The sequence below is a fragment of the Henckelia pumila genome, chromosome 2, assembly GCF_033568475.1.
Source record: "Henckelia pumila isolate YLH828 chromosome 2, ASM3356847v2, whole genome shotgun sequence".
NCBI lineage: Eukaryota > Viridiplantae > Streptophyta > Magnoliopsida > Lamiales > Gesneriaceae > Henckelia > Henckelia pumila.
Genome location: NC_133121.1, coordinates 134039899 through 134067370, shown reverse-complemented (window position 1 = coordinate 134067370; position 27472 = coordinate 134039899). Strand labels below are relative to the sequence as shown.

Genomic DNA, 27472 nt, shown 5'->3' with positions numbered 1-27472 from the left:
TCAAAATGTTTGCTCGATCGCATGAGGTACGCGTGCGCAACAATCATTCATATATGAAGGGGCACGTGTGCTAATTTTATAAAAGGTCAGGGTTGAATACCTATTAAAATTTCACAGAAGAAAAATGTTTATTTTCAATATTTCACAGGGATGTTTGATGCAAATAACTTTTCGAATATTATTTACATTATTTTTTTCATAAATTTGTGCGAGACTAAAATATTTTAATGGGCTTATTGGTAGTTCTGTCGAAAGAAAAAAGATTAATATAATATTTTCCGATAAACGGAGTAGGTTCTCTATTTGATTGCGTTTGGGTCGGTTCAAACTCAAGATCGCTTGGCCTCGTCTCTCCCCCTCCCTCCACTTCTCTCCGATCCCTAACAGCCACCGTAGCTCGCCGCCGCCTTAATCACTCGCCATCAATACGCGCATACGCACCCTTTTCCATGTTATAGTATCCGTCCCCATTCAATTTTTCAAAATTTCCTCTTCTGTTCGAAATTGTTATTCTCGCAGATCGGGGCCTTCCGCAGATTCGAGAAGCTGTTTTTTTTTCAACCCGGTTTGCGCTCTTTCTTAATTTTTATGGTGTTATGTGCTTGTGTGCCTATTAATTAGTAAAGTAGGATTTTGGATTGAAATTTGGGGTAGAAAATGGGATCTAGGGTTACGATATTGGTATTTGAGGTATCGATTATCGAGACTAATCATTTTAGCGCGAGGGACACCTTCATATGTATTATTTGTGTGTATAGTTATGCATATGGATATCTGGCTTGCTTTGGGATTACTTTCTTCAATTAACTGGACATACTGGGAAAGAGAGACACAGCTCGTTTTTGTCGATGTCATTGTATTACAAACAGTAGAGTCAAGCGCAGGAGGATTAGGCCGAGTCACCTTGAGGTGGCTAGTACAGCTTGACAAACCATCAACTTTGTTCACATGCTATTTTTCCCTTATTTACTATAGTTGAATTTAGGGCTTTTGTTCATTTAAATACTTAGAGCTTTGCTTTTTCTGGGCGTTCCATCAAGTGAAAACCTGTCATTGTGTACACAAAAAAAACTTCTTGTTATTGAGGTCCGATGCATATCTGCTGCAGTTGGTTGAGTATCTGGTTTGGTGCTCAGAATTTTAAGAAACTTTTAGTTGATTGGGTGTTTGTGTGAAACTCTGGGACCTTATGGTTGAGTAGCACACCTTATGAGGAGTTCATGCCACAAACCTTTGGTCTCGTGACGAAGGAGTTTCTCTTCGACCTTTTCATCTCTAATAACTAGAGTGAAATGGCATGATGAGACCCTCAAACCTCGTGTTGGTTTTCTCACTGCACAGGTTAAAAAATGTCCGTAAGAAAAATAAAGTATTGTCCTCTATATTTGGAACTATTTAAAATATCAATTTGTGTACTACACGGACCTCCTTTTTTTTTTGAACTTTTTAGGGCCACAATCTAGGCCATGTGTGGGGTCACTGCAGTTTCAGAAGGATCAATTGATCACTTATACTCGCACTGTATACAATATACATCCCTACATTTGATATTGAAATAGTTTGTATTGGAACTCTGGGAAAACTAAAAATTAAATGGAAGGGGTGAACTTTTTGAAGAATTTAATATAATTTTAATTTTAATCAGTACTTATGTTTCGTGCAAACATGTTTATTTTTTTTTCAAATTGACTATCCAGAGTTTGTGGAAAGGATTTTTTTTCCATTTTTTCTTATATTTATTTTGTTATATTATATTATATTCGCCATGTGAAGTTGATATTTTGTCGTATGATTTTTGTGGCAGTTTGATATGTAATTAGCACCTTATTTAATATGTAACTTTTTCTTCTATCTTAATATGAGTAAGCTTTTGAAAATTCTATTATTGCGAAAACTTTAGTTTGAGAATTAATTTGATCAAATGCTATAATATATCTCATCTTATATGATACTCGATTTCTTTGAGATCGACACAGATCCATAAAAAAAAATTGTAATGTCATCAGTTTCATTTAAAAGTTCACTAGAACAATTTAAAATTTCAAATTATGTGATAGTGTGATAACACTTGTTTGAGATAATGCTATTTGAAAATTTTCCCACCTTAACCTTCTTGGAAAGTTCTACCCCTGTCTGACCTAGCTGGTTGAATTTTTTATGGGCCTGGTTTATAGTATTGATCTGTTGGTTGCCAGCTCTCAGGGTTTTGAGACAATGTAGTTGACATGAAGCTGATAATAGTAGTGAAGACTGCCTAATGTTTCTCTGTCTCATGAACTATGCTTAAAATGCTCAGCACAGGCAACTAGAGGGCCTCGTTGTAAGCTGGCACCTTTGTCTAGAACTGGCACGGGCTTGAGACTGAATATTATTGGTAACTAGGAGTCTAGGAGTGAAAATCCATTTTTTAGGAAGTATTTTTGCTAAGTGAAACAATAGTTTTACATGCTTAGTTTTCTTTTATGCACTCAGTGTTCTCTATTCGTGTATGTTGCTTAACACGTATATAATCATAAACTGTTATTACTATTTAAGCATTTTCCAATTTTTTTTCATTTACTTTAATATCACTCAGTTTGAATATTTCCCCTGATCTACGTTTTGTTTCCTTATTTGTGTAGGTTGCGTGAAGTTTTTTGAATGAGATTGGCTTTTCAGTTGGGCAATGAATTCAAGTATGTTGGCTGGAGAACGAAGGTACTTATTGGTGTATTTTTCTTGACCACTAAAGCTCAGGTAGATTTGACTGAAGCTGTACCGTTACAAAGAAATAGAAGATGGTGATTTATTTGAGGCCCTATTAACTGTTGAAATACCCTTAGTTTTGGAATTATTGGCGATACTGCAGTATATATGCAAATTTTATTGGATGCTCGTTGCTGTTATGAAGATACATAGTTCTTTTGGGTTCAGTATTAAGTGTTTTATGTTTTTGTTAAAGTTATATTTGGTTGAACTGTTTTCAAATTCTTTATTTCGTTTACAATGTTTCTTGTGTTATTGTATGTTTTCAGTTCTGATTATATTTCTGGGTTACCTTCTCTGAGTAGCTGCCATCCTATGTCATTGTGTTTGTTTCATTCTTGGGGAGATACATTCAGTGCCTCCTGAATTTTCTCGTCGATAAGATTTGGAAACTTATTTTCATATTTCGATGCTTCTAGTTTTCTTTTGATCAACATATGTTTGAATTCTAAATTCATTGTCTAATGTTGACTCACCTCGTAGATGGGCTTCTGCAAGACGGGGTGGAATGACAGTTTTAGGGAAAGTTACTGTTCCAAAACCTATAAATTTACCAAGCCAAAGGTATGCATAATCTTGCAGGGTCCTCACTTCTATCTTAGCATTTGCATTTGGAGTATGTTTTCTAACACCTTACCCTACTCTATTTGAAGGTTAGAGAATCATGGTCTTGATCCGAATGTTGAAATAGTTCCCAAGTGAGTGATTAGTGATTTTCTTGTTGCCTATTGAAACACGAATGCCTTTCTTTCGAATTTTCTGCTCAGTATAACCATGTTTTAAGTTGCTTTTGTCATGTCCTTTCTGTACCTTTTTGTCTATTAAAATTAAAATAAAATTGATGCAAACTCTGTTTCTTTGCAGGGGTACACTTAGCTGGGGTAGTCGTCCTTCCTCTGGCTCAAATGCATGGCTCTCTTCTGCACCGAATGCTGATGGTGGAACTTCTGCACATAGTCATGTTAGTGGACGCCCTTCATCTGGTGGGAGTGGAACTCGACCATCGACGTCTGAAAGTGACCGGACGAATGTACCTGTTTCAAATGCATGGGGTACAAATTCTAGACCTTCGACGGCTTCTGGGTCATTGACATCAAATCAGACATCGTTGCGACCCAGAAGTGCAGAAACCAGACCCAAAAGCTCGCAGGTTTCCAGATTTTCGGAGCCTGTGTCTGAAAGTTCAACTGCATGGGGTGCAAGTGGTGTCGGAGAAAGATTGGTAGGGTCAACCTTGTTTCCTAACATCTACACTTTAGTTGCCAATAACAATATACTTAGTGAAAGCACCTAGTTCAGTTTTCTCCATTTACGTCGTTGTAGACATATAGTGACGAATGATGTTCATGAACATGTATTTGTGGAGTGCTGCTGCAAATTTCATAATGTGCCTACTGTTTTTGTAAAATTGCAGGGTGTAAAATCCCACAAGGAAGATGGATTCTCCCTGAGTTCTGGAGATTTTCCAACTCTTGGTTCCGAGAAAGAAAATTCTGTGATGAATATGAAATCACAAGGTTGTTAGTTTTATAAGCAGAATGAATGCATGGTTGTCATTTATTGGTGCTTCTCAATTTTTTTTAAAATTTGATTTCTGTTGTTTCCGCTGTTGCATTTTCATGTGTCAAGCGACTGAGTTACACATTTGATGATGCAAGCAAATGTTGATTTCAGTTGGTTGAACCGTTTGAAATTGTAATTGTCTCCTTTATCTAGAAGCTAGATAATCTGCTCAGATACATTTTAGCATTAAACCACTATTATTTGACTTTTATTTTCTCCTCACTTTGTTGTTAACTTATATTTTGCGCATGTGTATTTACATCTTGTGATTACATTATGTTTGCATGGCTCACGTTTGGTCATGATTTTTAACAGATAATTACCGTCCTAGCTCAGCTTCTGATAGAACAGCTCCGGCAAAAGAAGAGGATGCAAAATTTCATACCGGTCTATACTTATCTTTCTTTTGTTGATCTTTCTTGCATGTTATAAATTGCTATCCTGTATTCCATTATCATAGTCAGTTCTTTCAAATTTTTTAATGCTCTGCTTCGCTTTAGTACAGATCCCCAACGTGGAACTACGAATATATTGAGGACTGATTGTCCCCGGACTGCTGAAGATGGCATCTTCCCTAGAGTGGAAAATTGGCAAGGGGAGCCCCAGCAGTATTTCAACCCCAATATTCCTTCTCAACACTTTGATGCTTGGCATAGTCCTCCTTTTAATACCCCAGCTGGTCCTTGGTATAGGGGTCGTCCCCCAGGACCTGCATTTGGAGGTCATGTTGCTCCTGGTGGCTTTCCAATGGAACCTTTTCCTTACTATCCTCCTCAGATTTCACATCCAGGTGTAGGCGGTGCACAATCGGTTCCACCTGGAGCGTCTGGTCCTAGGGGAACCCATCCCAGAAATGGAGATTTATACAGGCCACCGATGCCTGATGCCTATGCACGGCAAGGCATACCATTTAGGCCTGGATTCTACCGAGGTCCCCCTGTTCCACCAGGCCAAATGACTTTTGATGGTTATTATGGACCGCCACGGGGCTATTGCAGCAACGAGCGGGAAATCCCATTTATGACAGCAAGGCCCCCTTCGTACAATGGTTTTCAAGGACTGGGTGCTCATGATCCTGCTAATTTCCCTGGTGGCACTATCGGACATGGTCCTTCTGGTAAAACATTGCCGGCGCAAATGGAAGCTGATCACCAATCCCATCAAAGAGTTCCCTCTAAGAACCATAGTGATTGGTATCAAAAAGATGAAGAAGATAACTGGGATCGGGATATACGTCCTAATGTCTTGTATTCTGGTAAAGGCAGCCTTCCTACAATGCCACCCCAGAATAATGACTGGGGGGCTGAAGATGATGTGGAAAAGGATAAATATGCCAGGAGGACAGTACCAAGTGACTACTCAGCTCGCAATTTTGAACATCAAGGACATTCACCAGACAATGTCATAGTGAGGTCCACTGAGAGTATGGGCAGTGCAAAATTGGTTAATGATAATTTGACCAATGAATTACCAAATGTGGCATCTTTACGGACAGAAGTTTGCCAGATACCTCTTGCTAATGAGAGAAATCCATCTTTACAAGGGGAAACAAAAGATTCAGTACTGATGCAGAAACTTGACATTCTAAATGCCAAGTTTCGTGTTTCTTCTGATGGGCAGTCTGATGTCCCGAATGCATTCAACAGGGAGGAGCGTAAGAGTCGGTTTCAAGTTGAAAAGAAGATGAATAATTGTTCTGTTGAAGGTACTAATGCTGCTGGATCTAATGAAAGGGTTTCCGCATCTGTAGATTCTGGCTCTGCCCTGCATCAAGGGACTGTTCCAAAACAGTCAACCCCTGCTGTATCTAGGTCAGACAGGTTTTGTTTCTTTTACCTTTTTGTTTTTCTTGCCATACCCATTGCTAAACAATATATCTCAAATACATAGGAGCTCATATCATGGTGGGCATGGTAGAGTTAATCGTGTACGTGACCCTAATGATGCTGAAAAGACTGCTGAGGACTCTATGATAGATTCTGTAAGGAAGATTGAAGGAGAACCTGCTGAGGGAACATCCGATCCATCTGATATCCAAGAACAGGTTCTCTTATTTAAGTTACTATTCTTTTCTCTGCAAGTTGAATGTATCTAAAAGTTTTTGTTACCTTATCTTTGTGCTTTAACCAGCGTGCCAGGAGAAGAGAAATGACAATGCAACGCGTGCTGCAATTGCACAAGGAAGAGGAAGACCGCATAAGAGAGCAGAAGGCGAAGGCTTTGGCTAAATTAGAAGAACTGAATCGTCGAACCCAAGTAGGTGAACCTGCAAACAAAAAGGAGACAACTGAGACCTTTGATGACATCCATGGGGAGCAAGAGGAATTGTGCACCCTTGGGGGAACAGTGTTGGTTGATCCCAAGTTTCAAGCTCCTGGTCAAAATCTAGTCTCTGATTCTAATGTTACTGCTCTGGAGAGTGGTATCAGTCAGTCTGGGGAATCTATTGAAGTGACCAAAAATTTGCCTGTGGAGCCACCTCAACAACTGGAACCTAATCGTTCACATGGTCATTCATTGCAGATGAAAGATCTACACAATGCTAGGAAAGTAGGCATGCAATTGAATGATGGAGGCATCTCTAAGCACAATCGAACATGTTTTAAACAAAAGCTGAATAAATCACTGGTGAAAAGTTCACATGAAAAATCTGTTGCAAATATTGCATCTGAGGCACCAGAAGATATTGTGAGCTATACATCAACTGAGGCTGCTTTAAGTGAAATTCAATCAGGTGACGAGTCAAATGTGCTCAATACCTCCAACACTGTGGCCGAGCCATCCATCCAGCAGAGAAGGAAAAACAATGGCAGCAAAAATAAGCACAAATTGGATGAGGCCCCTGTTTTTCCTGTTTTGTCACCATTTCTTTCAGACAATAATCCTGGAAAGCAGTCAGTTGAAGATGTTGAGTACAAGGCTTCCTGGTCAAACCCGGATGACTCGGCGGTAACAGTGACCGATCTCGATGTAGAAGCAAAGGCTGCCAAGACGTTCTCTTCTTTACCCAATGAAGAAAGTCACAGCAGAGTAGCAAATCAGTCGAAACGTCAGCCTTTTCGAAAAACTTTAAGAAGTCAACAGCCCAATAAGTTTTTGGACGTTCATCATAGTAGTGATACTGTTATTTGGGCCCCTGTGCGCACGCAAAACAAAATCGAGAGTGGAATTGAAGTTGACAAAAAATCTACCGTGGAATTAGACAGTGCCACAAACAGTGACAATATGGCACAGGGTAATTCAAAAGGAAAGAGGGCTGAAATGGAGAGATATGTTCCGAAGCCAGTGGCTATGGAACTCGCTCAGCAGGGAAACACTCCACATACGCCTTCTCCAATAAACTTGGTTCAATCAGATGAGGTTCCTGGTATTTTACAATTCGGATCATTTGGTGCTGTAAGCCCTCAATCCATGGGCTCTGTGACTGTCTTTGCTGCGTCTAAAGTAGAGACAAAGGAAGGGGATGACAAGCATAAGATTCCTAAAAAGGAGCATGGAACATGGCGGCAACGGGTTTCAACAGATTCATCCAAAGGTGGGAATCTTGGGCCTGCCCCGGTATCTGAACCTTCTAAGGACGTCCCAAAATCTACAGAACAACATCAATTCATAAATTCTGAGACAAATTCAACAAATCCTGATACTTCTGATAGCCATAGCATCTCCAATAACGCAACCACAGCTGCAACGAGCAAACTTCCTGCCGGGAAAGATCATGGGCGAGGAAAAAGGCACCTACCTTGGGTTCCTCGAAGCACAGGAAATAATCCTGATCATGGGGATATTATCTGTAATGAAATTCATAGTGGCGCTCTGTCTGCTGCTGATGTGGACCGTCCAGATAGGACTGTTGTTTCAAAGGATAGTCGGAGTCGTGGAGATCAGTCTGTGTCTCATTGGAAGCCCAAGTTGAATTCGAAATTTACAAATAACTTGCATGGTAACAAAACTACTGGAATTGAAACTGTGATGATGGAAATAACTGGGGCCTCGAAGAAGGATCATCTATCTCAACAAACAGCGCAAGCTTTACCTCAAAATGATAAGCGAAGCCGCAATTCATATCGACCTCAGCCTGGCCAATCTGTCTCTGAATCTAATGTGGTTGAGCAGTCAATTGCAGGCAATCAGCAAGAGTTCAATAGAGAAAAGAAGCCTTCCTCAGCAAAAGAGCCTCTCTTTTCACTGAACCAAGATCCCATCAACTCCGCTGAATCAGCTCCTTCTGCAAATAGAGATATTAAACATGAGCATGATATCTCAACAGGCTCAAGGAGAAGTAGCAAACAGAACTCCCGAACTAATAGAGTCCATGAATCACGTGGAGATTGGGCTTCGGGCCCAGAAAATAGGCCAACTCCCGCACATAGATTTCGGGAAAGGCAGAGGCGGGGTGTTCACTATGAATACCAGCCAGTTGGACCACACAAGAATAATGGACCTGAAAAGCTTGATGGACATGCAGATGGAGCTAGTAATGTTTGTCTAATAAACCAGGATAGGGGCCAGAACCACCCCAAACACTGAGGAAACTCTCGCTAGGTACGAACTTGTGCTGTTTCTGTCCACTTTGGGTTGTACTGGTTTTAATGTGAAATTTGAATTTGGTGTCCTGTTGTTTCCGGTTCCAGTTATCCAAACGCGGATCTTGGCTTGTTTAGGAAGGTGGGTGTTGCAGTTAGATTTGAGCTAGATTCAGTATTTATATTTTTTAATCCAGTTTTGTCTCATTGACAGGTGACACACACATTGATCGAATTAGGAGCCTAGTAGAGGCAGATCTTTGGGTGAAGATGTCGTGTTTTTTGCAAGTGGTAGTTCCATTTTACAACTGTAATTGTTTCGATACGCAATAACCTGACTTCGATTTAACCTTAGCGAATATGGTAGCTATGTGTATTTTGTGGCAAGATTCCAGATTTGCTACTTCCTCTTGGGTGCTCCTTTGTCTTGTATGTTATTTAAGATCCTGGCTATTAAGCCGGTTAGAAGATACGCTTATACAAGCTGGTGCACACCACTTGTCATACAGGTTTAAGAATGGTGTTCAAAGCTTCAGCGTTAATGCGATCTCTTGAATCTCAAAGCTTTAGATTAACGTAGTGTTTGGAAGATTTTCTAGAAAGCATTTTTCTGGTTTTTGTTAACAAAATTTTGAAATTTTGTTAAGAAAAAATGGATAAGTGTTTCCTAAAAGTTCTTTTAAAAACTACCTAAATGACATCTCCCAATCTAAAACTTCAAAGAATATTTTGGTGCAGCCCCAAACATTTATTTCCTGCTATTAATGCTTGTTTTTCTAGGGACCAACTCAAAAATGGTTAACCTACTAGAGATGGGCAATGGGCAATGGGCATTTTGAATTTGATAAGTTTTTAAAGTAAGTATTAAAATTTGAAATTATTTTATATCCTTGTGTCGTATATATATGTAAATTTTTTTTAGCAAAACTTGTCCAATCGATAAAATTGGGGGTGGGGTTACTGTGTTTGGAAGGGCGGTTCATGCCATGAAAGAGTTGGGATTTCAACGGCTGCAGCCTGCAGGTTACTTAATTGTATCATGGAAGATCGGTGTGCATTTTCTCGATTTTACATGGTGGTTTGTTAAATTTATTAAAAATAATTCATAAGTTCTTAGATTTTATAAGTTATTTTAAGAGTTTATAAACGGTTAGGTTTTATTTTAAAATTAAGTTGTTAAAGTTTTTGGATCAAATAAATGAATATATTTTATGTTAATATGCTTGGTATTATAAGTGTTTTTTTTTCTTAAAAACAATAAAATCTATGACAATTACTAAGAATGATATAAAATCAGTGTTTTAAAAAACGGGATTAAACGTGAAACGTGATCAAAATACTAAGATTCGGATAAAAACGGGAAAAAAGTCAACTATAAATTAACCATATTAAACGTAATTATAAACGTGATTTTTTTTTAAAAAAAATTATTTTATTTTTTAAAAAAATATATCAATTAAAAAATCTCAAAATAAAACCATTTTCTTCAAAATCAAAGAAATACATCCGATGATATATTTTTAAAAAATTTTCTTCAAAATTCTTGTGTTCCAAACACTATTTAAATTTTTTGATGTGATCTAACTATAAACAATGCTAAAAATTATAATTTTGATATTTTTGTGCTTTTAAAAATTTGAGAAATTGCGTGTTACTATTAAATTTATTATATATATATGTGTGTGTGATATTTAGTCTATATATTGTGAATAAATAATTAAAATTTAATAAAAACTTAAAACGTTTTAAATTATATTAAACACGTTTAACTTATGAAGCTTGAAACTTTATCAATACGTTTCGTCATGTTTGCGTTTTTTAGAACCTTGCATAAAACTATAAAAATAATGCAATAGTTGTTTTAACATATTAATAATAATCACGACTCATGAGTACAATTATAATAATTATTAACAATAATACTATTACTATTTATATTTATAATAATAAATTAATTATTATTAAAATTATAATAATACTATCAAGTGTTTTTTTTGACGTAGTACAATCAGGTGTTATTATAAATATAGTGAATCATATCTTTATAATATTAATAACTTTATATTAGTAATAATATAACATTAGTAATTATTGTAATCATAATATTAATATAATAATTATAATTAATTATATACACACGCACTCTATTATGTACTACAATTAAAATTATAAATGTATTAATAATAACTAATTATTACAATTAAATATTAATTTGTAATATTTATAATGATAATATAATAAATAAATAAAAAATATAATTATTATTTGAGAAAAAAAAATCAAGCGAATCTTATATTAAAAAAATTAATTGGTTATTTCAAAATAAGTTAAATCAGGGAAAGTCTCTACATTAACGAAACACGTGTATAAAAAAAATGATTTAATTGGTATGCTCAAATTTAGGAACAATGAAGAATCAAGATAACCTGACAAAAAAAATTTAAAATTAATAATCTATTCATAAAATAAAACAACTAATTAAATTATTAGATTTAGATTGATCCAAAACATGTTGATGAATGAAATTTATGCGCCCTAAATTAGTCAATTGTATTTGTACCCTTCAAGTTTGGGCCTGATGGGCTTGTACCCAATTGTTATTATTACATTACATCCTGAAAAGAATCGAATAGGAGTCTCTGTTCAGTTTAAGGTATATCTAGAACTGAAGCCCTTCCCATCGTAAAAAAACCCTCGTTGGCGCCGCCGCAAAAAGCCTCACCTTTCATCACCACCGCGGGACTCTTCTAAGGACCTCTGCAACGAAACAGGTTTATTACTTTCTTATTTTAATTTGATACTTTTGGAGTTGTTGGTTTTGATTCGATTATGTGGGTCAGGTTCGAAGTTTAATCTTACGTCGTCTGAAATTTCTTTGCAATGATGATTTTATCCAGATTTCGATCAACAAGAGCCCCGAGGAACCAATTCCCGGTTTATTGGACACGATGGCTTCAAAATTTTGGACTCAGGTCTGTTTCTCTTGAAGTTTGGATTAAACCGTGTATATGGGTCTGCACTCTTTGAGCTTTTAAAAAGAATGGATTTTGGTGTAATTAATTGATAAGCCATTGTTCGTTTTATTGTGGATATGTGCTGAATTTGATGAGAAGCTTCCTGACGTTTCTGTAGATAGGTTTACTTTATATATGTGTACGCCAACATATATCGATGGCATTCTTTTGAATGTGGTTTGTTTTTTTTTTTTTCCCATGCGCTTATGGTGTTTTTTTTGGGATGCTAGGGTGACAGTGAAACCGAGGAGGAGAGCGATTACGATGAACAAGAAGAAGAAACTGGGCCGGTGGAGACGGCTCCAGAAACTGCTGCAAAAAGGTATTACTATGTGAATGAAAGTGATTCGGATGATTCTGATGGGCAGAAGAGGGTTGTCCGGGCTGCCAAGGACAAGCGATTCGATGAGATGACTGCCACTGTTGATCAAATGAAAAATGCCATGAAAATCAATGATTGGGTCAGCTTGCAAGAAAGTTTCGACAAGATCAATAAGCAATTGGGAAAGGTCATGAGGGTAACAGAGTCGGACCGGGTTCCAAATCTTTATATAAAAGCCCTTGTAATGCTCGAGGATTTCTTGAATCAGGCCTTGGCTAATAAGGAGGCAAAGAAGAAAATGAGTAGTAGCAATGCGAAGGCCTTGAACTCCATGAAGCAGAAGTTGAAAAAGAACAATAAGCTGTATGAGGATACTATTGCCAAGTGTAGGGAGCAGCCAGAACTTTTCGAGGAAAAGGTTGAGGATGAGCAAGAACCTGAAGATGATGATGAGGATGAAGATGAGGATGATGACTTTGATGAGGACCCTGCGACTCTAGAATCTGAAGAGAGTGAGGAAGAAGAAGAGTTGGGAAAGGAGGCTGCTGAGAGTGGACTAGGCTGGGAGAAGATGTTGAGCAAGAAAGATAAATTGATGGACAAGCAGTTCAAGGACCCGAGCCAAATAACATGGGACACCGTAAACAAGAAGTTTAAGGAGATTATTGCTGCTAGGGGTAGAAAGGGGACTGGAAGAATTGAGTTGATTGAGCAGCTCACTTTCCTAACGAGGGTTGCCAAGACTCCTGCCCAGAAGCTTGAGATTTTCTTCAGTGTTGTCTCAGCACAGTTTGACGTTAATACGAGCCTCAGTGGTCACATGCCTATTAATGTGTGGAAACAATGTGTGCAGAATATGTTTGCCATTCTCGATATTTTGACCCAGTATCCAAATATTGTCGTAGGGGACACGGTGGAGCCTGAGGAGAATGAGACCCAAAAAGGAGCAGATTTTAATGGTGAAATCAGGATTTGGGGAAATGTGGTTGCTTACCTTGAAAGGATTGACGTGGAGTTTTTTAAGTCACTTCAGGTTATTGATCCACATACCCGTGAGTATATTGAGAGGCTTAGGGATGAGCCTACATTCCTTGTTCTGGCTCAGAGTGTGCAAGAATATCTTGAACATATTGGAGATTTTAAGGGTGCCTCAAAGGTAGCTCTGAAACGGGTTGAGCTCATATATTATAAGCCGCAAGAGGTATACGATGCAATGAGGAAATTGGCTGAGCAGTCAGACAATGGAGTCGAATCTGGAGAGGAAGCCAAAGCTGAGGAAAGCAAGGGACTATCAGCGTTTGTTGCAACTCCTGAGATAGTTCCTCGCAGATCTATTTTTCCCGAGAACAGCAGGGCATTGATGGATGTCCTTGTATCACTCATTTACAAATATGGTGATGAGCGGACAAAGGCTCGTGCCATGCTTTGCGACATCTACCATCATGCCATCTTGGATGAATTTTCGACATCTCGTGACTTGTTGCTTATGAGTCATTTGCAGGAAAATGTACAACACATGGATATTTCGACCCAAATACTGTTCAACAGGGCGATGGCACAGCTTGGTCTATGTTCATTCAGGGTGGGGCTTATTGGTGAATCCCACAGTTGTCTGTCAGAGTTGTATTCTGCTGGCAGAGTGAAAGAATTGCTGGCACAAGGTTTTTCCCAGAGTAGATATCACGAGAAGACACCAGAACAGGTATAGTTTGTTATTTATAACTTTTTTTATTCATGTAACAATTTTTTTTGTGCGTCATATGGAAGCTTAATATGCTCAAGATAATGTTAATTTTTTAGCTGCTAGCAGGCTTGAACTTTATATCTAGTTTAAAAGTCGTGTATTTAAATACATCCAGTGAAACATTTATGTCCATGTGCCCCGAAAGATGGAAACATCAATTGCTAATGTTCCTGATATTTGTTACTTCTGATTGAGTTTTCTTTGCTGCTTGGTGTTTCCATTTGGTTCATTTTGATGTGCATCTGGCTCACAAGTTAATATTATCTCCAGGAGCGACTGGAGAGGAGGCGTCAGATGCCGTACCACATGCACATTAATCTTGAGCTTCTTGAAGCTGTCCATTTGAGTTGTGCCATGTTGATGGAGGTGCCTAACATGGCAGCCAATGTGCATGATGCCAAACGCAAGGTCATTAGCAAGACTTTCCGCAGGTTACTCGAAGTGAGCGAGAGACAGACTTTCATTGGGCCCCCTGAAAATGTCAGGGATCATGTAATGGCTGCCACAAGGGCACTAAGGCAGGGTGATTTTGAGAAGGCCTTTGATGTTATCAACTCTCTGGATGTTTGGAAGCTTCTTCGCAACAAAGATAATGTTCTTGAGATGCTGAAGGCTAAAATTAAGGAAGAGGCTTTGAGGACCTATCTTTTTACCTATTCATCCTCCTACGATTCCCTAAGTCTTGACCACCTGGCTAAAATGTTTAACCTCTCCAATTCACAAACACACGGTATTGTGAGCAAAATGATGATTAATGAGGAGCTTCATGCTAGTTGGGACCAGCCCACGAGCTGCATCGTTTTCCATGATGTTGAGCACACGAGACTACAGGCTCTATCGTTTCAATTGACCGAGAAACTCAGCATTCTCGCAGAAGCCAATGAGAGAGCAATAGAGGCACGGATTGGTGGTGGTGGATTGGACGGTCTTCCTCTTAGGCGCAAAGATGGACAAGATTATGCAGCAGCTGCTTCAGGTGGCGGTAATAGGTGGCAGGACTTTACTTTTAATCAGGGCAGGCAAGGTAGCAGTGGTGGGAGGACAGGATATAATGCTGGTGGCAGAGCACAAGGCGTCGGTGGTGGTTATTCAAAGGATCATACTCGAATAAGTGGTTACCAGAGCTCCCGGCATCATGATGGGGGGCGGATGAATCAGACTGGAGCATCTGCCCGGGGTGGCAACATGGATTCATCAACTCGGATGGTGAATCTCAACAGAGGAATTCGCACGTGATGGGGATCTTTGCTGTTTGAACTGGTAGTACCGGTTTTGTCATTATTGAATTTAGCATTTTAAGATTTTGTGATCTTTGAGACTTTGACATTATCATTATAAGAGGAAAAAACACAGTTTTTTGTGGTGATTGTATTCATGATTTTTATTTTTATCTTTTTAAGTATTTTTTTAAAAACCCTTTTGAAGTCCTATTTATTCCTTGGTTGACAACTTGGCATGGAGCTTCTTGTTTTGATCGACTTCTGAATTTTTTGGCCATGAGATGTGTGTTATTCAGATTAAATGCACGTGTGTCGCATGAAAAACGTGTAAAAGTCAAGTGAATGATAGAATGTTAAATTTTCATTATTTTGCCGGTCAAATATTGCTACCGCTGGATTATTTATCGTGCATGAATTATTTGGTGCATTCTTGTTTTGAATTGGCATTGGGTGCATGAAATCCATCCCAAAATCGATTTATTAGAAGGATGAATTTTTTTGGTATTTTTCTATTGCCTTTTCTTGATTCTAGACGTGCTAGTGTTATTTGGACCATTTGGGCTCCATTTTCTTATTTCTCAAGGCATAAAAGAGAATCCATTCACTTTTCTTTTCTTTTTGCTTTTTGTGCTTTATCTTGTTTGCTTCATTACTTGTCCTTTATTTTATTTTATTATACTTTTTGCAATAGGTGGATGCGTATGTTTTCCTCTGTTCATACTTTTCCAGGAATCATAAACTATGTCTTAAAGACTATATTTTTTTTACAAAAAAACTTTTAAGTTAATTTTTCTTCTTAAACAAAAACATTTACAAATGAAATTAGCCAACTATCATTCATGTAATTCCCTTCTTGAATTTTATTTCAGTCACTATTCATAAAAATAATTAATTTGTATGACCAAAGTATTTTTCCAAAGCCATCTTTTCCACGTACAAGTATGCAACAAATTTTAGCTAAATCAAGTATCTAAAATTTTTTATTTTGTTTTTAAATGAAACCTAAATCAATTATCTGAAAATAAAAACATAATATAAATGCATATAGATATAATATAATATCACGTAATGATATTCATATATTATATTACACACGACTCAACGAGTATTGCGTGTGTCTGCACTTAATGTTAGTCTCTTACGAACGCTTAAGAGTCAGATACATTCTTGGATTCCTCCGTTGTTGTGTGATCTTCGACTCTACGTTTTCTTAGACATTTCCATGTCCTTGTTGGACTGAGTACTTGTCATGCTAGGATAAGACTCGCATGATATGATGTCTACAGTCGAATGCTTATTCGAAGATGAGCTATTCATCTCACAAGATTTGGTTGTGCCATCCGAAGACAGCATACTCGAATTCTGAAACGGCTGTTGCTGCGGTGAAGGCAATACGATATCGTCGGTTTTTAGCATCTGAACCACTTCAGTCATCGATGGGCGCAGCAATCTACGAGTTTGTGTGCACAAAAGCCCGATTTGAAGTACTCGGGAGGCCTCTGATTCTTGAAATTCACCTTTCAGTTTGCTGTCAATTGCTTCAGTAATGGTTTTGGACTTGTAGTTTTTCCACACCTGAGCATGAGTATATGATTTAGCTTATAAAAGATTCCTTATCATCTGGTTTTCACTTGATTTGAAGCTCAGGAAACCAACCCTTTTTTCAGACATCAAACATAGGAAAATCAGTTGTGGGACATGAGACTTACACACTGTAAAACCGAGCCTGAATCGTTCGCGAATATGCTGTTCTTTCTGCCGCATGCGATTTCTATAGCCAGCACTCCAAAAGCATATATATCCGCCTTCTCTGTTAAACATCCTTGCACCAGATATTCAGGGGCCAAGTACCCTCTGCAGCCAAAGAAATACAAATCCATGTTGATTTGAACTTCATAATCTACTTAGGTGGAATATCTTACTTTCTTTAGATGATTGGAAGGGTGAAACTCACATAGTTCCCGCGACTCCGGTGCTGATATGAGTTTTATTATGAGCAACACGACGAGCAAGACCAAAATCAGCTACTTTCGGCGTGAGGGTATCGTCCACAAGTATGTTACTGCTTTTGATATCTCTGTGGATGATCTTTACTTTACAACCTTCGTGCAGATGCGCGATCCCCTCGGCTATTCCCAGTATGATATTGAATCTCTGATCCCAGCTCAAGAGTTGGCTAGTTTTCCTATCTGTCAGTTGGAAAGTAAAAACTAATTTAGTGTCTGATCATAACATTGTATGAATGGTGTCACATTTCAGGTCCTTACTAGCAAATGGTTTGCATGTATACTGGCTTTACAAAAATGAATAGTCAAAATTATTAGAGTAGTTGTTACGACCCTAAATTACAAAGTCGGAAGCAGCCACAATGGTTTGTACAAGAATTTCAACAAATGAGACTTCATAGGAATATGTTTGAAAAGACAATGGAACTGATGGTACCAAAAAGCAGCTGATCAAGACTTTTGTTTGGTACAAATTCATAAACAAGAAGACTTTCAGGTCCTTCGATGCTGCAACCGAGAAGTCTCACGAGATTCTTGTGCCGAATCCCACTTACTGAATGGACCTCATTGAAGAACTCGTCCGCCCATTGCCGAGAGTTGAAGAAGAGTCGTTTGACAGCGACTGTCGTCCCATCAGAAAGCATCCCCTTGTACACAGAGCCAGCTCCTCCTTGGCCTAATTTATTCGTCGGATGGAAGAAATCCGTGGCCTTTTCAAGAATCTCGTACTTGAAGTTCAGTTCCGACGAGCTTACAGAAGATGGGAGTCGAGAAACTTTCCTGTGAGCTGTTTAGAATGTAATGAAACATCACATAAGAAAAGCTATACAAAATGTAGACAACCGAGGAAATCCGTTGCTTCGTGACAAAAATTTCACCTTGTTTACTGCTTGCGTATATCTTATACCCAATAAACGCTCCGAGCCCAGAAAAAAGTAGTAGGACTATTGACAGCATGGTAAATACAAGAATTGCAACATTGTTATGATCTCCTTGTTCTGGTAGATAGATATCAAACTGGTTAGAGATCTATGTAAAAGTACAAAATAGTAAATATCAAGCAAAACTCTGAAAATCAAACGAGCCAAAAACATGTTTTACTACATGATCAGCTTATGGTAGTGTCTGAGAGAACTTCTACGAAGCATTTCTCAGCTTTGTCTTAAGACTTTTAACAAAAAATGTTTGGAATTTTGTGAAATTTTATTAACGAAAAGTTGAGAAGTAATTCCTAGAAGCTCTCACAAACACTACCTATAGATATGTATAAAATGGATAGTTTAAACAGGTCCATGGAAAGGGATATGATGAACAATGGAAATATAAGCACGAATTCGAAAGGGAAAACTACAAAGAAATTCATTTCCCCTACTCTTTTTGTTTTGGGCAGCTAATGCAGAATCGCTGAAGAACTTCGTGGTTGAATATCTCAAGTAGCAACCGGCATTCATGACATGTCCTTCAGCTCCAGGCAAACAATTATCAATCTCAGCGCGAGCATCAGACAAACACTGAGTACAATTTTTATGCTCCATGTTTTCCAAACACTGTCCTAAAGCATAAACACCAAGTAGTCCACTCTTTCCCTCGGATGCTCCGAACCCTTTACTCGATCCAGCTAGTTCTGTCACTTCTGTCACTGCTTGATGAACTTTGTTAGCGAATTCCGTCTTCATGTACTTATCGTTGGTGATATCGGTCGGATCATGACAGAGGGGCGTCAAATGATCAATTTTCTGGTCCGTTTCATTGAAGAAATTGTACTGCTCGTACCGGAGAAAACAACCTTCCAAGAAAATTGAGCCTCCAACAGCAGGAAGACAAGCACTGAGCTTTTTGTTTGCCTCATAGAAACAAATGTGGCAATCTTGTGGTATCAGATCAACATGGCATTGAAATATACCAAAAATCTGTGGTTCTGGGGATAAAACTGATCGCATTCCAAAGTAATCGAAGTTACTAATATCACTTAAAGCTTGCATAGCTTGAACATAATTCTTTCTGAGATTTATATCTCCGGAAATTTGAGAGCTTTTGCATGAATAACCGACCACAGCGATCCGTGGATCAGAATAGGAGGCGGGGATGAAGAAGAAGATTAAAACGATCAAGAAAACAAAGCAAAGAGGACGACGAAAAACGGAATCTATCAAATGCATTGGATCGAGGTTCTGTTGCGAGTTTATTGATTTTTCTTCGAATCAAAGTCGAAAATGCTGCAAATGGGATTGCTCCAGATAATGATTTGGTCCTCCTCTTCAAATATCCAAGAAAATTTCACGCCCGAATTGGGACAAATCTATGCATACAACAAATGGAAGAAATCGGTATACAGAAATTTTTTGAGCAAAAACAGAGGCGAAAAAATGGATAATTACGCCCCTTTCCAAAATGAAAAACCAAAATAATTTAAAGGGTAATTCCCTTGTCTTCTTCTTATCGTCCTGTGTTTTTTGCCATTCATGAGTTGTGCTCTGTTTCTAAGAACAGAGAATTGAATCAAAAATACATATGATATGGCTAAAAGTTATTTTGTTCGGAAACAGAACGTGATTTGAAAATTTTGGGGTTTCTTCTGAATCTTTTGTCGCCGTTTCCCATGCACGTGAAGGTTTGCATTAAAGATTGGTGAGAGATTTCTGATCAAATGTTAAAATTTCTTTAATGTGAAATTATTTAATATTATGTAGAAAATGTCATATTTAACATAACAAACTCATGTGAGATGTGACATTAATCAATTTTATTAAATACATTTTTAACTATCAAATCTAAAAAAAAATAATACTTTAATTAAAAAATATTGTTTTTACAGCTGCGATAGATCGAGTCAATTCATCTTACGAATAAAGATCCGTGAGACCGTCTAACAGAGAACTACGCTAAAAATTCGGTGCATATGTTTGCACATATCTATTACCCCTTAGAAGCAGTATTTTCAAAACCGGACCGAATCGGACCGACCGGTTCGACCGGGAACCGGTCACTGATCCAATGCAGAACACTTCTAAAAACCGTTTTAACGGTTGAATCGCTCAAAACCGGTCAAAAATCGGTCAAAACCGATCGAACTAGTCAATAACTGGCCCAGAACCGGTTCAACCGGTTTTTCGAATTGTTTTTATTTTTTTTTTGAAAAATTAGTTTTTATTTTAAAACCTTAATTTAATATTTTATTATATATATATACATGGTTATTTTAAATTTGTATTTCGTTAAAAATATTATTTTAATATTATTAGAGTTTTTTTAATTAATTTTTTTATTTTTTAAAAAATGTATAACTATAATTAATATTTTGAATATATTTATATAGCTATTTAATTTTTAAAATATGATAAATATATTTTTTTCTCTATTTATATACATCTTTTAGGTTTTTAAACTTTAATATATATTATTAATTATATTATATTATATAAACGGTTTTCCGGTCCGATCGTTTGATTAAAACGGTTCGATCGGTCGGATCTTTTTTTCAAGGTAGACCGATTCGATCACCGGTCCAATTATAAAAATATTGCTTAAAGTTAGAACAATTATTTTGATAATTTAATAGATGGACAAAAATACCTCTTCTTTCTCCAATAAAGGATATTAAATCAATTTAAATAATTCAAAAAATTACTAAATTATTTGTTAATCATAATCAATAACTGAAAGATTTTATTTTTTTTTATAAAAAAAAACCTTAAAGATTCAAACAAACATTTAATTGCATTAAAATATGTAAATGCGAGTTATCTCGTGTATGGATTGCGACTATAAATTAATGCTTAATCAATAATCTATTTTGATTTACATAATTTATATGTAAAAAAAATTTAAAGATTATATTAAAATCAAAAATTTTAGGATCCTTTTTTTAAAATAAAATTTTGAATAACTAATCAGATTAATTATTAAGTAGGGTGAATTTTTATTGTTTTTGAAATTTATGGTGTTTTATGACAATACCTTAAATTTCTAGATTATGGATGATATGGTTCTTTTGTGACCATTTCTTGTAATTTATTTCACACCACACAACGTTTCTTTCTTTCTTTTTTGTATTTTTTTTTTCCTGAAAGTCACACAACGTTTCTTATAGTTTAGTGAACAATGTCGTACAACTGCTTAATTTATTCAATAATCTATTATATATTCTTTAGCCAAAAAAAATTGTAAAAGAGCTGGATTTTAGGAAATGAATGTAAATAGAATTAAATTCAAGCAAACAAGGGAGACAAGATGCAACAATCAAACATGTCTTTATTGTGGGGATTGCTTTTCTTGCTCCTTTTGTTTGTTGCATTAGATTATGTCCACTACCCATAATTTTTTTAAAAATAAATAAATAAAATAAAAGAGAGAGAGAGAGATAGAATCTATGTAGTACTAAAACATATATATTGTTAAATCAAATTACTATTATAAAGTTGAAAAAATTGAAAGCTAAAAGCCTAAAGCGGTTGCAAAGAATGCATAATAATGAAGATTTTATAATTAAAAAAATGAAGTTTTTTCAACCAAAAGCCTAGGTTTGGGATGCTTTCATAGTTTTTAATTTTAATTTATTGACCCTCAATTTGTTTTTTGTTTTTGTTTTTTTTGTCAAAAAATTACTTCTCATTTCCAATTGATATACACCTCATGAAAATTTCAAATAATCCCCTATACTGCAAAATTTTAAAAGGAAAAAGTTTCAAACATTTCAATTTCAAAAAAGATTTCTTTCATCAGATTATACACATACTTCAAAGTCTAATCTTGAACATTTTATTTTAAGCTAAAAATATTCACAAATCTGACCGGGTACCATCCAAATTTCCCAAATATGAATGGAAAAATTTGACATTCTCTCCAAAATTTGAGATTATAGATATATTGTATAGAAAGAGTGCAAAAGGTAGAATCTTTATCATGAGGCCAAGAAACCGTAGAAAAATTAATCAGTCAAACGTAAAAAAAGAAGGGAATTAATTTACTGGTTGTGGAAAACGAAAAGAAAGCCACCAAACAGTCACACGATGAATGAATGGTAAAGTGAAAGCAAACAAGAAGATTAGGGGGAGAGAGAGAAGTGTGAAAGAAACAAGAAATTTAGGCCAAAAAAATGGCGAAGAACATTTCTTCAACAACAAAGATTAGTCCTCTTCTCGCTCTCCTTTCAATACCAACGAATGGAATCGTTTTTCTTAACCGAAACAACAACTACAACTCTTCCACCACCACCATCCACTTTCATTATTCTCGCCATTATTATTCTTTCCCCCCCTCGTTTCTGTTCACTTCTCTCTCTCTTTCATTATTATTACTGCTGTTTCCACCATCCCTTTTGCCCATTTCCCTTGAAATCATAACGGCAAACATAAATAATTTTTTTTTATTTTTTGAAAAAAAATATAAAGACAGGCTCTTTGTATTGGTCGTCTCTAAATCTGAGCTGATCTTGGTGAGTTGTTGTTTCTTCTCTTTATTTAATGGGTTTTTTTTTTCTATTCATATGAGTTGTGTGTGTTTTGGGTTTTGTTCTTTTATTTGCGATGTTTTAGTTTGGAGTTTGATTTTGTGGGATTGCTGTTTTTTTTGGGATTGTTTCCTTGTGGGATTCTTGAGATAGGTATCTATATGAACGATTGATGTGTGCTTGATTTTTGTAAGATCATCAAATTGATAAGGTTGTGAAAATCATTTTCTTGGCATATTTGTGGTGCTGCTTGGATCTAGCTAGAGTTAATTCTGTGATTGATTACTTGTCCTGTGTGGATTTCTAGTGTTTGCTGGCATCGATTGAATCGAGATTATCAGCTTCTATAAAAAGATTGTGTTTTTAAGTGATACCCAAGCTACAATCAATTTTCTAAGGTCATCAGTGATGTATATGAAACTTTCTTGAATCTCATACAATATCGCATGATTTCAGGAAGATGTTTGGAGGAGGCGGAGCTAATGAGAACACGGCGATTCCTGCTTTTTTGGGGGACAATCGCCTCCCGTTTGATAATAATACATTACCCCAGCTCCAGTTATTTGGACATGGTGAGGTTATTTTCATACTTATTTAAGAAATTGTAGTTCAATTAGAAGTTTTCCCCGTTGTTTGCTTGATCAATATAGATGCAGCTTGTATTCCGTGACTAAAATTTTCTCAGATAGCTGCGGTACACACTATTTGTGTAGACTGTTATGACTGCTGTCACGCTAGACGATCCTTTTTTTTCCTTTTCAGAATGTGTTATACCCTTGTTGACATGAATTATGGCGTAGGCTGTGCGCTCGTATGACAAACCACCATCTGGCTAGTGGCTCCTGAAACTTCTGATGTAAAATTCGTTAGCCTGCTATTTATTGGGTCCCTGAAAATGATTTTATGAACTTCTACAGAAGGATCAACCTAGAAAAAAGCAAAGCACCAACTAGGTTGTAGGAGGTTAATTGGTTCTTGGTTTTCCAACTTTGCCTCTGTTAGGATGTATATATGGCACTGAGCAGATGGAACAAAGCAGTTGCAAAGGCAAAAATGCTCGAAAAGCTTATGTGAAATTTCATGATTGTTCCTAGATTTACAAATAACATTGTCATTCTTGAAACTACCGTCTTGATTCTTGATGATAATTCATTTCAGATAACAATCTTGAACTTGTGTTTCAGCTCCATCTGTCCACGAGCATGCATCCTTGCATAATGTTGCCATCAAAAGAGTTAGGGAAGAAGACCTTGTTTGTACACGACAGAAGCGTCCCATATCTTCGAACAAGAATTATAGTCCAGAAAAAGTTGCCAACATCGACACTCTACCAAATCCTAATCTTGTATCCACTGGCCTCAGGCTTTCTTGCGAGAAAGAGGAGCAAAATTCTTCAGTTTCCTCTGGCATCCTATCTATTGGTAATAACCTTAAAATGGAGATGGATCGGCAGACAGAAGAATTTGGTCGATATATTAAGCTTCAGGTATCATAATATTTCATACATCCCTTCTTAACACCGTTAAATTCCTGCAGGCTCATACATAATTTAATACACCAGGTGTATAAAATGAGATTGGACTTCCTAAATTTTTCATTTTAGTTTTGCACCAACGCGAAACTTATGGCTCTGCCCCTGTACACCGGCACTTTTTTATGTTCTCAACCTCTGACAGTGTATCTATCTATAGGAAGAAAATATTCTGAAGGGTGTGAGAGAGTTGAATCACAGGCACACGGTTTCTTTGTTGAGCACACTAGAAAAAGGAGTCAACAAAAAACTACATGAGAAGGCGCTTGAAGTAGAGAACGTAAATCGTAAGAACAAAGAATTAGCGGACAAAATAAAGCAAGTTTCTACTGAAGCTCAGTCGTGGCATTATCGAGCAAAGTACAACGAATCAGTGATCAACATTCTGAAGAACAATATCGAGCAACTCATGGCACAAGGCGCATCTCGAGCTCATGAAGGCTCCGGGGACAGTGAAGTAGACGACGCAGTTTCAGGCACAAATCATCGACAAATCATCAGTGGCTTGGAAAATCGAGGTTGTCAAACAGGCCGGCTAATATGCAGATCATGCAAAAGCAAAGAAGTTTCGATCTTGTTACTGCCTTGCAGACATTTGTGCCTCTGTACAGATTGTGAAGGGCTTTCTGATATTTGCCCAGTTTGCCAGGTAATGAAGACTGCAGGTGTTCATGTACACATGTAATTCAAAACATCGTGTTTCATAACTTGTTTTCATCAATACTTTTTTCCAAGGAAATGGATCGACGTGTTGTTTCTTTTGTCGCTGCTATGTCCAAAAATGTAAATAAATTCTTGTCCGCAACTCATTTCGGACAGGTACATGAGATGTGCTTTTATACATTCAGCTGTTTGTCAGATGAGAACTGATTTATCTCTTTACAATCATGCAACTTTAGTTATAAATTTTTTGTATAATTATGAACGATAAAATATTAGATTCAAAATGAAATTTAAATATTAAGAAAAAATGGACTAGTGATAATCTTTTCACAGGGATGCAGCATACCTACGAAGTTAAACTTAGCTCAAAATTCACAGTATCAACATGCCACTGTCAAATTTACCTTCACTTCAACTCAGCCTTCTTCAACCAAGAAACAATGGCAATGTATATCTTCGTTCCATATTCAGCGTCTTGAGTTCATCAAAAGCAGCAAAATCTTAACTATCATTCAGCACTATGAGACTATAAGTTGCGACTGCTCTCCTCTTCAATGCCTGATTGTGCAAATCGCAGTCTGAGTACTTGAAGAGTGTCTTCAACTCTTACTCCTTTATGAACCAGCAAAACCTTGGATGATACAGAACGTCTGCCATCTCGGAAGCTGTCCTTGATGGATCCTCGTTTTTCCTCCAGTGTCCGACATAGCTCATCCACCTCCTCTCTGTAATAAAATGCATCGAACCAATCTTTAACGAAATCTTATAACCAGCATACTGCATAGAGGCCACTCATTTCATTCAAGAAACTTGTATACCAATTACCAAATACAAGTAGATAACACAACTGTAATTAGAAACCGAATTTATTTGCAAAAACAAAGAAAATCCCACTGATTTTCGAGCACAGTAGCAGACTATAGAACTAGTTAGAACAAAATGAAAACAATCAACAATAAATAAAATTATTAATAAATAAATAAGCCTTGGCAAAATGCCAATATACTATTATTCTTTTGAAGACTTAGCAAAATGCCATACTGGAATAATGGGACAATACCTGTCCCACCGGCATATTAGATCTTCTCACGAGTAATGGAAGTGATTTGGAAGATTATTAACCAGAAAAAATTAATGATCATGTGGAAATTGTTAACAACCGTTAAAACTCGGAAAATTCCAACTATGCATAATTAAATACCAAATTAAACCAAATTTGATTTGGTTCGGCTTGTTTTGGATGGTCGATTTTATTTTTATTTTTAATGAAATATTTTGATTATTTCAAACATAATTTAAATATTTTTTAAAACAATTTATAAACAAACAAAGTTCAATATATCAAAACATTTTATAAAATGTAGTGTATGATAATTTCCACAATTTTTTGCATCCTCTCGCATGTAAAAGAAAAATGCTAAAAAAAAAAACAAAATCAATAACGATAATCAAACAAAAAAATCCAATATATTCGTCGAATCAGTTTGGTTCTATTCGGTTTGGATTTTTATCAATAAACTTTGGATAAACCCAATTTTATGATGCGATTAATTTGAATACCGATGATCTGAAAACCACCCATTTTAATTGATCGACTCTCGTTCATGCCATGCACCTTAGCACACGAGATTAAAGCCCTTCCGTGGCGGGTATGCTTTGTCTCTTCGTTTTCAAATTTGCAAAATCCCCACAATTTTTTTGTTGTTATTCCAATCGACCTCAGGAACAAATTCTACCATCTTCTATTGCCTTTTTTTGCTGATTGAATTGGTGTTCAGCTTCGAAAGATGCAGGTGAGTGCAGTCATCTCTCCATCGCCAAGCTTCAACAGCTACTCCAACTGTAATTTAGCCCAAGTTGCGGCTAGGGTCGTTCAAGATGAAGATAATACAACTATCCCAGGAGTTTACGAACCGGTGGAGTCAGATATTGACGGTGGTGGTGGCGGAGAGGAGGAGGAATTCGACTTCGCGTTTGTGAGGCGGGGTGGTTCGGAATCATTCTCCCCAATTTCAGCTGATGAAATCTTCCACAACGGTATGATCCGACCCGTTTACCCGATTTCCCACCCGAATTTATTGCTCGGGAATACGAAAGATCATGGGAGAGCAGACGAGACCAGGATGAATTCGGGCTTGTTGAAGGGTGTGAAGATAGGGACTCCACTGAGGAAGCTTTTTACTGGAGAAAGGGAATCATCGACGGCATCCTCGTGCTCTTCTTCGGAAGCCGACGAGTTGGATGGAGTCTCGTCGGAGATGTATTGCGTGTGGCAGCCAAAATCACCGGCGGAGGGCCGGTTGAAGAAGAGCAGCTCCACAGGGTGGAAGTTCAAGGGCTTTCTGCAAAAGAGCCACAGTGTTGGCAGCAACGGCAGCTTCGCACTTGCGTCTCTTGACGACGGTGGGCGAAAAAGAGATGAATGTGTCATGTTGTCGCCGGTGAGCCGGCATGGTGCCTGGAAGGACGACTTTGTGTGCTCTTCATCGAGCAGAACCGCCGGTAAATGCATACCACCGATGTACAAGCGGGACGCCGGCGAGAAGCGGCGATCCCATCTGCCGTACAGACATGATCTAGCTGGTTTTTTTGCTAATGTGAATAGGTTTAGTAAAAACTTTCACCCTTTCTGAGATCATATTTGGGCTAGCTGGTTGACCAGAGGGCAACAAGGATACAAACTGGGATATAG

At 37.2% G+C, this 27472-nt stretch overlaps 5 protein-coding genes across 7 annotated transcripts; 4 read left to right on the top strand and 1 right to left on the bottom strand.

Annotated features, from left to right (window-relative positions):
• The first annotated feature begins 290 nt into the window (after window positions 1-290).
• LOC140879563 (protein MODIFIER OF SNC1 1) lies at window positions 291-9371 on the top strand. 3 transcript variants are annotated; one of them, XM_073283324.1, is made up of 12 exons: window positions 291-565; window positions 2622-2697; window positions 3229-3309; window positions 3399-3443; window positions 3610-3967; window positions 4160-4262; window positions 4624-4695; window positions 4814-6119; window positions 6199-6352; window positions 6439-8850; window positions 8940-8973; window positions 9046-9371. In XM_073283324.1, exons 2-10 carry the CDS (start codon window positions 2666-2668, stop codon window positions 8833-8835), a joined length of 4548 nt encoding a protein of 1515 aa, XP_073139425.1. In that variant the 5' UTR covers window positions 291-565; window positions 2622-2665; the 3' UTR covers window positions 8836-8850; window positions 8940-8973; window positions 9046-9371. The 3 variants fall into 3 exon arrangements, with proteins under 3 accessions (XP_073139425.1, XP_073139426.1, XP_073139427.1); XM_073283325.1 differs by having other exon boundaries at window positions 9029-9371; XM_073283326.1 differs by lacking the exon at window positions 8940-8973.
• Window positions 9372-11452: 2081 nt separating this feature from the next.
• LOC140880111 (eukaryotic translation initiation factor 3 subunit C) lies at window positions 11453-15305 on the top strand. The gene is made up of 4 exons (XM_073284229.1): window positions 11453-11602; window positions 11729-11803; window positions 12076-13869; window positions 14182-15305. Exons 2-4 carry the CDS (start codon window positions 11780-11782, stop codon window positions 15145-15147), a joined length of 2784 nt encoding a protein of 927 aa, XP_073140330.1. The 5' UTR covers window positions 11453-11602; window positions 11729-11779; the 3' UTR covers window positions 15148-15305.
• A 957-nt stretch (window positions 15306-16262) lies between these two features.
• LOC140880112 (cysteine-rich receptor-like protein kinase 1) lies at window positions 16263-19695 on the bottom strand. The gene is made up of 6 exons (XM_073284230.1): window positions 18510-19695; window positions 18016-18135; window positions 17574-17924; window positions 17086-17320; window positions 16841-16985; window positions 16263-16706 (listed from the first exon to the last, which is right to left on the bottom strand). Exons 1-6 carry the CDS (start codon window positions 19294-19296, stop codon window positions 16332-16334), a joined length of 2013 nt encoding a protein of 670 aa, XP_073140331.1. The 5' UTR covers window positions 19297-19695; the 3' UTR covers window positions 16263-16331.
• A 2462-nt stretch (window positions 19696-22157) lies between these two features.
• Window positions 22158-24992, top strand: LOC140883386 (BOI-related E3 ubiquitin-protein ligase 1-like). Its single transcript, XM_073289827.1, has 4 exons — window positions 22158-22571; window positions 23043-23158; window positions 23771-24072; window positions 24278-24992. Exons 2-4 carry the CDS (start codon window positions 23047-23049, stop codon window positions 24800-24802), a joined length of 939 nt encoding a protein of 312 aa, XP_073145928.1. The 5' UTR covers window positions 22158-22571; window positions 23043-23046; the 3' UTR covers window positions 24803-24992.
• A 1507-nt stretch (window positions 24993-26499) lies between these two features.
• On the top strand, window positions 26500-27469 carry LOC140885285 (uncharacterized). Its single transcript, XM_073292244.1, has one exon. It carries the CDS (start codon window positions 26568-26570, stop codon window positions 27411-27413), a length of 846 nt encoding a protein of 281 aa, XP_073148345.1. The 5' UTR covers window positions 26500-26567; the 3' UTR covers window positions 27414-27469.
• The last annotated feature ends 3 nt before the right edge of the window (window positions 27470-27472 follow it).